This window comes from Rutilus rutilus (assembly GCF_951802725.1).
Source record: "Rutilus rutilus genome assembly, chromosome: 16".
Taxonomy (NCBI): Eukaryota; Metazoa; Chordata; class Actinopteri; order Cypriniformes; family Leuciscidae; genus Rutilus; species Rutilus rutilus.
The window spans coordinates 21174038-21183976 of record NC_140224.1 but is presented as its reverse complement, the minus strand read 5'-3'; the positions used below and the strand labels follow the sequence as shown (position 1 = coordinate 21183976).

Here is a 9939-nt window from a genome sequence, read left to right as displayed (position 1 = left end):
TTAGTCATGGTCATGTTTCCTGGTTTGTCCTCATGTGATCCAGTCATGTGATTCTCTGCTCTGTTTGCTATTGGTTCATTGTTTGATTATTCACATGAGTTTCTTGTTTCTCATTCGTCCTCGTGTACAAATAGCCCTAATGTTCCTAATGTCTGGTCTAGCTTTGTTCCCTGTAAACCAATGTTGGTGAGTTTTTTTGTTCATGTTCATGTTGTCAAGTCTTTATCTTGTATCTGTTCACTTTTGGATTCAATAAACTGCGCATGGGTTCACTTCAACTCGCCCCTAGTGGACTATTCATTACAATAGCATTTATCAGAATATACAATACTAAAGTCATGCAACCTGACAATTAAAAACAGTACCACCACTTCTTTATACTTTAATATTGTCTTTATGTTTTTCAAACAGGGACACAATGATATTAAACTCATAAATACATAAATGAGGTTTATTTGAGGCAGAAAGGAATAAAGATCTCTAAATAGTATTTACAGAACAACAGTAGCACAGATACGTCAGACAGCACAACCTGAACAAAATGAAATAAATCATACTGCAGAAATTTTTACTATGAATAATGAATGTTTATCATATATAAAATATCAAGTTAGAAATGAATCTAAAATTGTGTTATTTTTTAGATTAAATTGCTTAATGGCACTGTAATGTGTTTATGATTACACTGATTCTATGGACTTTAGAGAGTTTGACCATTTACAACCAGAATAACAACTGTTTTTTCTTTTTTCTTAATGACAGGAGTCAAAAGACTTGAGAAATACAACACTGGGTCCATTGCTGGTCAAACCAGCACATTTTAAAAAACACTCATTAGATTTGTGACACTTATTGTGCTTCCTATAACATTGATCACCTTAAACCATCTTAAGTGTATATATTCAAGGCATTCTGGGATTGATATAAAGGTTAACTGTTCAGAATAATTGTCTATACATTCAACATCAATCAAAATAGCATATTTTTTAAGAATCAGTGACCTTATTCTCATCCTTTATTGCTCTCAAAGCATCTGAAGTTGCAGATCGTGTTGAGGTAGGACAGAGACACCTGCAGACCGATGAGGGGAATCCTGCTAGAATTTGCTTTGGCACATTAAATCTATTTATATATTATAATAAAATATGGTTTTAGGTTTGGTTTTATTGCCAGCGGAGCTGTAAATGCTGTACTGAAAAGTCAACTATACAGACTAATAGGTGCAACTGTATGCATCACAGATCACTGAAGGAAACATTAAAAAGTTCAATAGACTGAAAAGTTGTCACTTTATGAAAAGGCACTGAGCAGAAAAACTGGAAGACCTGCTGTTATATAAGAGCTATTTTTGTTTACACGATTCTCTTATCTGGAAAGGCACTATGTGACTCTTTATGACTGTTGTAATAATACATTCTTAGATGAAGCCAGATCTACCTCTGGCCATATCCATTCATGCCGTTGTTCCCCAACGGAGTGATAGTGACGGAATCTAGAAAAGGACGGAGCGCTTGTCCAAAAGGTCTATGGAGAAGAAATCATGCAATTCAATCCAGTTATTACAAATACTAGTGTCAATGACATATTTGATTGCAAAGTTGTAAGGGCAAACTTACGTAGCGAGCACCTCAGATGGGAGGTCAGTGATGTACGAGGGAATCTTTGATCCTGTTAAAAACTGTGCAACCTCAGAACTGAAGGTGTTGCAGTTGTGTTCAAAAAGGTGGTATTTTTCAGGGCTGTGGAAAGAAAAGGAGGAAGTACAGATTTGGGTGTGTAACGGGTGTCATTTCTGTACCACTAATGCAAACTGCAAACAGAATAGCAAAAAAAAAAGTGTTTTCTCAAACACGTCTGCCATATTTTCTCTCAATATTAAACTAGAAAAAAATTCTGATAAAAAAAAAAAAAGAGAGAATTTCAACAATACTTGCAGTTTCCTGTAGGGGTGTAACGATACCCTCGTGTCACAATTCGATACATTTCACGATACGATATTATTGTGATACTCCAAGACATATGATAAAAGGTTAACAAAAATGTACTGTTGACTAAAATGCTAAATTTGATATTACATTGTGGGTTTAAATGAATAGGCTTGGACTTGGTGCTGGTAACCCAATGCACAGGACAATGGAGACACTAGAATAAAAATATTCATGATTCTGAAGCTGAAAATACAGAATTATTTTAGATGAATATGCTTGCACTCTGTCACTGACTAGATATATTTAAAATAATGAAGGCCACTTTTTATTGGTAACATAAGACATTTGGCATTATCAGGACCCACAAATATTCCCCCATTGCATTATTATACATTATATTCAACATTATATATAGTAGTTTAATGTAGTACTGACACTAAAACTTTTTTTGGGTGAGCTATCCACGATACATATTTTTGTACTTTTGTATTGGATATATTGTGACACGATATGTTGTTACACCCCTAGTTTCCTGTTAAATGCAAAAATATAGGCTACTGACCTGTAAGTAGACTCCCTGAGAGAAGACAGATATTCCAGAAAGAGGTCCCGGGGAACTTCGGTGTCTCCGAGGTTCACTGTGGAATCGGGCACGCCTAGAACAGTACCACCCTGAAACATGAGAGTATTTCTTGATTATGATGGGTTACAAACATTAGACCCTATTATGTTTTTAATGTCTCCAAATATATAACGTAGCCTTTCAACTTGCAGATTTCTTAAAGTTGACATGAAACTGAATTTGTGATAGTCTTTTCTTCCCTTTTGTGTGAAGTCAACAAGATTTCTCAAACAAGAAAAAAAGGCAGGACTTCATTTTTGTCCATTAGAAATTGATTAGATCATTGGATCAGTGCAGTTTGATATGCTGTGATCTCATGTGAGTGACAGGTTGTCCCGCCCTCAAGCTGAAGAAAATGAAGAGATGACGTTGCAACTTGCAAGAGGGAGGGGAAGTTTTGATAAAAGATTATGAGGGCACATGAATAAAATAGAATAATAATAATGACCACAGACAAATCATTTATAATATTCCATAAAATTGTCCATCGTTTCATGGCGACTTTAAGAAATAAACTGTAGTCTAATGCATACAGATCCAATGATCATTTCTTACCGGATAGCAGCTTGTGATGCCCCCTCCTCCGTAGAAAAACTCTTCCCCATAAGCCATTATTGATGTGTGCCTTCAAAGAGCAATACATTCAAATAAATTTTTTATGTATAAGTTTATTTATGTATAAAATTAGAAGAAGAAAAAAATCTAAACCTAAGCATTTTCACTAGTGGTCTCAGACCTTTGGACCCCAATGTATATCTAAATCTGCTGCCTGATAAGTAGTAGCAAGGTTTGCAAAAAAAAAAAAAAAAAAAGGTTAAAAATACTCACCATATTCCTTCAACTTGCTTTCCTGTCAGATTAGATATAGAAGAATTGTTGTCAGTATTTCTTTACATATTTTAAATAAGGTATATTTGCTTTACCATGTATACAATATATGAAAAATATTTGTCAACACAAAAACAAGAAGCTCTATTCTAGAAGCATCACCAACATCCTCCGGCCATCTGAAGAACAACTCACCTAACATCATGGGACTCAGCTGACGGGCCAGTCCTTTTGAAAGGTCATAAATGTACAAATTTACGTTGTAAGAACTTCCATCAGCCATCGCGACGACTTTAGACAAACGTGTGTTTACAAACAAAACCCCAATGCTACTGCTAGCAAACTGAAACTTAGTTTTTCTCACTCTGACGTAACTCGAAAAACAAGACTTCACTGTTTTTTCTGGCTCAAATTTCCATCATCGCATTAAACATTCATACAAGGAACGCATTCGTGTTGAGTTTAAATTATTTCAAGAAAATATTGAACAGGTCCGACGCAGGCAGCATTCAAAGGCAGCTCCGTCACAGAGTGACTCAAGATATTTTAATACCGGTTGTGACAAATGTGCTTATTCATTGGGGACCCGACCAATGGCAGCAGAGATACATTAACTTACCAAACATCTGTACTAACCTCCAAAACGCTAGATGGCAAACTAAAACACGCACGACTGCTCAAGCTCACCACTGAATCAACTAACGTTAGTAGTCAGTTTCGCGAATCGGTTCGTTTGAACAGTTGTTTTCATTAAACCGGTTCAAAATGCCGATAAAGCGATTTTCTACATCATAAAGTGACATCTCGTCGTGATATTAACATGCTCTAAAACGTTTCAGTAAAACCATATATGGCACATATTGCTGTTTATTGCCAATTTTCGATCCTTTTGTTGCAGCTATACAAGTCGAAAGGGAAGTCTGATTCGTGAACAAATTGTTCAGACCCCCATGGCTCGGCTCAGACCTTTTTTGAGATCCGACTCAATACATTCATAGAAAAGATCCGGGTGAAAAGAACGATTCGTTCACGGACAGAAAATTGATCACCTCCTTATATATATATATATATATATATATATATAATTTTTTTTTAAGATCCTTGCTTCAGAGTACCATTACAAGTGGTAAACACATATATAAACAGTATTTGTTAAACTGCTAAAGCGGTTCTCAGAGACGTTTGTTTACTTCCTCTTGCTTGGATTAACCAATCACTTCGCTCTTGTCTTGTCATTGGTTCTTGCTATTCAATAGTCGTCTCTGATACGCTAGTGGACCTGTCACTCAAATTGTTGCGCACTGGATGCATGCGCGGGCGCAAATGGATACAAAGTTCTCTTGCTCAAAAGATAAAAGTGCCTGATTCAAGTTTAAGAAAAACTGCTTTGTTTTTTCCCCCCAACTGTATTTGAAAGCAACCCTGACGCGGTTCTTAGATAAAGCAAAGAGTAATGGCGGATTGGAAAGAGTACTATCAAAACGAAGACGATGATGTGGAACAGGACGAAGAAGATTCTGGAGGTTAGCAAAGCTAACTGCATTTATTGAATCTATATAAGTTGCTCGTTTTGTCCTCCATTAAACTTGCATGTATGAAATTAAGATGTGATTACACATAAATCCTTTATAACTTTTTGATTAATAGGCGATTACAAAGTTAGTGGCCGTGACAGCCTGGTGTTTTTGATCGATGCGTCCAAAGAGATGTTCATCAAGGGTGAGGATGGAGAGCCATCAAATTTTGACATGACTATGCAGGTGAGTCTAACTGTAGCAAGCTTTCTTTTTTCATTATTATCTTTTATTTGCTTTACATTTGCCTGTGTTTAACTTCTGTGCATTTCTAATAGACGTTATTCTCCCTTGTATCTAGTGTGTGCGCAGTGTGTACACTAGTAAGATCATAAGCAGTGACAAAGATCTGGTCGCTTTGGTGTTCTATGGGACTGAGCAGAGCAAGAACCCCAGAAACTCCTTCAAGCATGTCTACGTTTACCACGACTTGGATTCTCCTGGTGGGTTACTCACTCTTTTTGCTTTTCAGATTGCGTATATGATGGTGATTCTATCTCACGATTCCCTTCTCAGGAGCTCAGCGTGTACAAGAAATTGATAAACTGCTGGGTGAGAAAGGAGCTCAGATGGCTGGAAAGATCATAGGCAGTGGGGAAACTTCCCTCGGAGAGGCTCTATGGTGCTGCTCCAACCTTTACAGTGACATCAAGTTACGCCTGTCGCACAAGCGCCTCATGATCTTCACTTGCAGAGATGACCCTCACGGAGGAGACGGTGCTAAAGACAGACAGGCTCGAACAAAAGCTGCTGATCTTAAAGAGACAGGTAGGCCGAATAGAGGGGTAAAATGACACGGTCTCAGTGGCAAATGATGGACATTGTACAGCCTATGTTCTGTTTGTTCCTCAGGTGTGGTCATAGACTTGATGCACCTCACAAAGCCTGGAGGGTTCGATGTTTCCCTGTTCTTCTGTGATATTGTAAGCCCTCCAGAGGATGAAAGCGAGCTTGGCGTCCAGACGGAGCCCTCCAGGAAACTCGAGGACTTGCAGAAGAGGGTCAGAGCTAAAGAGTTGAAGAAAAGAGCTCAAAGCAGGTAAATGCACTGCACCATGTCCATCCATTCTCCAATCTACTTGTTTTATGAAGGGTCGCAGGTGGGGGTGGGCGATATGACCAAAATCTAGTAATTTTATTTCACGAAAACAATATAGATCACACAACATAGTTATTTTTGCTTTAAATAAGATTTTTATGATATCAACAATTTTGATGCCATTAAAATTTCATAATTATTATCATAATTTTCAATATCATTAAAAAATGAATACTAGCTTAAAAAAACTCTCAAGCTTACTGAAGACAAGTAAACAAAGAAAGAGCAAAGAAAAAAAAACTACAATAGAACAAAGACACGAATGAAATAGACCTACCTGAAAAACTTCAAGCACAAGAAATAATACTACATAATATGTATAAAGTAATCACATGAATAAAAAAAAACAATAAATAGGTAGTCTTTACTGTGAAAATTAATCTAAATAAAAAGGCTTTTCAAACAAGAACAAAATGTATGGTGGGATTTGATTTTGTACATTGAGAATTGATTGGATCGTTGGAATCGTTGTCATTTGCTAATTGCCCTGATGATTAAATGATTAAAAATAATTTACTGATAAATCATTTATCATAAACACTGTATTATTCCAGAAAAAAACATTGATTTCATGGTGGGGAAAAAAATGCAACATTGTTTCTTGGACAAAATGGCTCCAGAGTGCATGTCTTTGATTTACACCTATTTGTTTTCAAGGTTAACATTCTCGCTCGGAGAAGGTGTCAATCTCGCAGTCGGTGTATATGTGTTGGCCAGGACTGCCACCAAACCTCCTGCCGTCAGACTTTACAGAGATAACAACGAACCTGTGCGCACTAAAACCCGCTACTTTCACACCCATAATGGGGGCATACTTTTGCCAAATGATATGAAGAGGGCACAGGTACAGCACTAGATGTCACTTCGAATCAAAATCAGTACTAGAACAAATCTACACTATAATTTAGCTTTTATTTGCTGTAAGTGACCCTTTACTTAAAAGTTACTATATTTTCTAATCATACTATATTAACTTACTACTTAACTATGCAGGTTTATGGGAAGAAACAGATTGTGATGGAAAAGGATGAGGTGGATGAGATTAAGAAGTTTGATGATCCAGGTTTGGTGCTGATGGGGTTTAAGCCCATGGACCGCCTCAAACTGCACCATCATTTACGACCCGCACTCTTCATTTACCCTGAGGAAGAGCAGATATCAGGCAGGTCTTCATTTGTTGATGCCTAAGCATCTCTTTCAGTTCAACCCATATATTTTCTTAACAGCTTATTTTCATCATTTGGAAAGTTGATGTGCCGTTCCTTATTTTTCTTTTGTTTATTATAGGAAGCTCCTGTATGTTTACAGCTCTGCTTTTGAAGTGCAGTGAAAAAAACGTATTTGCATTGTGCAGATACATCCCTCGTCGTAACACGCCACCTCGGTTCGTAGCACTAGTTCCCCAGAGAGAAGAACTGGATCAGAGTCAAACCCAGGCAACACCTCCAGGTACTGTAACTGCAGTTCAGACTTGTTCATTTACACCAGGGATGGGCAGCTTCGGTCCTGGAGGGCCACTCTCCTGCAGAGTTTAGCTGCAACCCTGATGAAAACATACCTGTCTGTAACTTTCTAGTAATCCTGAAGACATCAATTAGCTTGTTCAGGTGTGTTTGTTTAGGGTTGGAGCTAATCTCTGCAGGATCGAAGTTACCCATCCCTGATTTACACTGAACTGTTACATTCAACTGTATGGGTAATTGATATCAACAAGTAATATCAAATTGTGGGATCCTATATTTTAGGCTTCCATGTGATATTACTTCCCTTTGCTGATGACATACGCACTTTGGATGTTCACGAGGGTCCCACAGCCTCTGATGAGCAGGTGGATAAGATGAAAGAGATTGTGCATAAGCTCCGCTTTAAATACAGGTGTGTGGTTTTCTACCAGTCGTACACGCTGTAAGTGCATTTTTCAATCATGGATTTTTAGTTGATTTCTACTGCAAGTCTTCTGTATTTACAGGAGTGATGCATTTGAAAACCCAGTGCTGCAACAGCACTACAGGAATCTGGAGGCTTTGGCTCTTGATATGCTTGCACCTGAGCCCATTGAGGATTTGACAAGTATTTATTGTGTTTTGATTGTTTTAAATGGATCACTTTTATCTTTTTATCCTACTATGTTCTCATACTTTTTATGCTCCCTCAGTGCCCAAGGTGAAAATGATGGATGATCGTCTTGGCCCGCTGGTTCAGGAGTTTAAAGATTTAGTCTATCCTTCTGATTATAACCCAGAGGGAAAGCCTGCAGCTAAACGCAAACCTGGTCAGATTTCAGATGGCTTTATGTTTATTTAAAGCATGATTGTGGGATGTATTTATTTAATTTTTTTCATGTATTTTTCAACCTAAAAAGTATGACCCACGTGAGTTGCGTAAATCCCATTGAAAAAATGCTGTTTTCAAATACATTTATTTCTTGCATGTATAGTTGCACCGACAGCACTGCACAAGCTAGCGGTGCCATTGAGCAGCTGTGTGTGGATTCAGAACATATTTGTAGTCTCAGCCAGGGTCAACAATTAACAAATCGGTAGCTCGCGAGTAAATGAAATGGTGATTCTCCCCAGCTGCCCGATAACTGGTCACTGAAGTGTCCATTTAAGCGTGAGCAGCTCATGAGCTGGCGTTTTCAGTGCCTCAGAGTAGCTCATTTCACAGCAAACTCCACACAAACTTTATCTCTGGTCAGTAAATGTGTTTTAAATTGCAACACGTGCTAACTCTCTTGCCAAATTCATATTAAAAATAATTTGTTGTCAATAAAATTTAAAGGTTTAAGTTCTATACTTTAACGTTTGAAAGGAAAGGAAGCAAGACAGCCATAAATATTAGTAAAATATATAAATAGTCTGTAAAATAAAATAAAAATTATATAAAAAAAATTATGAAATACTTGTTTTTGATTTTACAGTATTATTGCAATAATAATATATTTCTTTATTGGCTTCATTTAAATATAAAAAAATAAATAATTATTATTGTTATTATATTGTCATAACACATGGGAGAAAATAAGTTTTCCTTTTTTTGTCCTTCTGATAACATGCCTAATGAATAATAACACTATGAAATGCTGCAGGTGCAAAGACAGAGCAGCATAGTTCATTATGCATTGGAAATGAGTGTATTACTTCTGTATACTAACTTCCTGAGACTGGCAGTATCCAAAATATTTTTACTACATTTTCCGTTTTACTACTGTTGCCACTACTTTCAGAAACTTTGAAGGATGACACTGACAGAATCTTGAATTGTCTCATCCTTTCGCACAGCTGAATCTGGTGGTGGTGCTGAAAAGAAGGCAAAAATTGAGATGTCTGAGGAAGAGATGAAAAACCATGTGGCAAAGGGCACCTTGGGCAAACTGACAGTTCCTGTGCTAAAAGATGCATGCAAGCAGTTTGGAATACGTACAACAGGAACCAAGAAACAGGAGCTTATAGATGCGCTGACCATGCAGCTCTCTAAATAAGCTAATGTTCTTAAGGCCTTGCCCATAATTGGGGGGAAAAAACGTGACACCTTGATTACATACTTGTTCATAAAATAAATACAGAAAGATTTGTATGTCTGCACATTTTTAGTCACTGTCAATTTGATTCAGTCTTGCCTATCTAGGGCATGTTCAGCATTGTGACTTGTCATAACATGCAATAAAAGCTTGAATTTTGTAGTTTTGACAGCATATTTCACTTTGTTTGCTATTTAATCTTTATTAAGCCAGTATTGGCATGATTTAATACATTACACTAAATGAAGAAATTTAATTAAACACCTCAAATAAATACACTTCGGTTCAACTTTTGAATTTGTATGAAAACTTTTATTATTATTGTTCATTGATATTAAGGAGGTTGGAACTGTAGAATACAGAATTGA

The 9939-nt window shown here is 37.0% G+C and overlaps 2 protein-coding genes across 3 annotated transcripts; one reads left to right on the top strand and one right to left on the bottom strand.

Annotated features, from left to right (window-relative positions):
* Positions 1 to 371: 371 nt before the first annotated feature.
* desi1b (desumoylating isopeptidase 1b) lies at positions 372 to 3966 on the bottom strand. The gene is made up of 6 exons (XM_084434352.1): positions 3574 to 3966; positions 3379 to 3400; positions 3106 to 3175; positions 2491 to 2600; positions 1617 to 1739; positions 372 to 1524 (listed from the first exon to the last, which is right to left on the bottom strand). Exons 1-6 carry the CDS (start codon positions 3659 to 3661, stop codon positions 1434 to 1436), a joined length of 504 nt encoding a protein of 167 aa, XP_084290478.1. The 5' UTR covers positions 3662 to 3966; the 3' UTR covers positions 372 to 1433.
* Positions 3967 to 4632: 666 nt separating this feature from the next.
* On the top strand, positions 4633 to 9733 carry xrcc6 (X-ray repair complementing defective repair in Chinese hamster cells 6). 2 transcript variants are annotated; one of them, XM_084434309.1, is made up of 12 exons: positions 4633 to 4901; positions 5026 to 5138; positions 5254 to 5395; positions 5469 to 5720; positions 5805 to 5991; positions 6709 to 6895; positions 7045 to 7213; positions 7339 to 7500; positions 7797 to 7926; positions 8021 to 8121; positions 8207 to 8323; positions 9333 to 9733. In XM_084434309.1, exons 1-12 carry the CDS (start codon positions 4832 to 4834, stop codon positions 9530 to 9532), a joined length of 1830 nt encoding a protein of 609 aa, XP_084290435.1. In that variant the 5' UTR covers positions 4633 to 4831; the 3' UTR covers positions 9533 to 9733. The 2 variants fall into 2 exon arrangements, with proteins under 2 accessions (XP_084290435.1, XP_084290434.1); XM_084434308.1 differs by having other exon boundaries at positions 4658 to 4901; positions 7045 to 7217; positions 7343 to 7500.
* Positions 9734 to 9939: the final 206 nt, after the last annotated feature.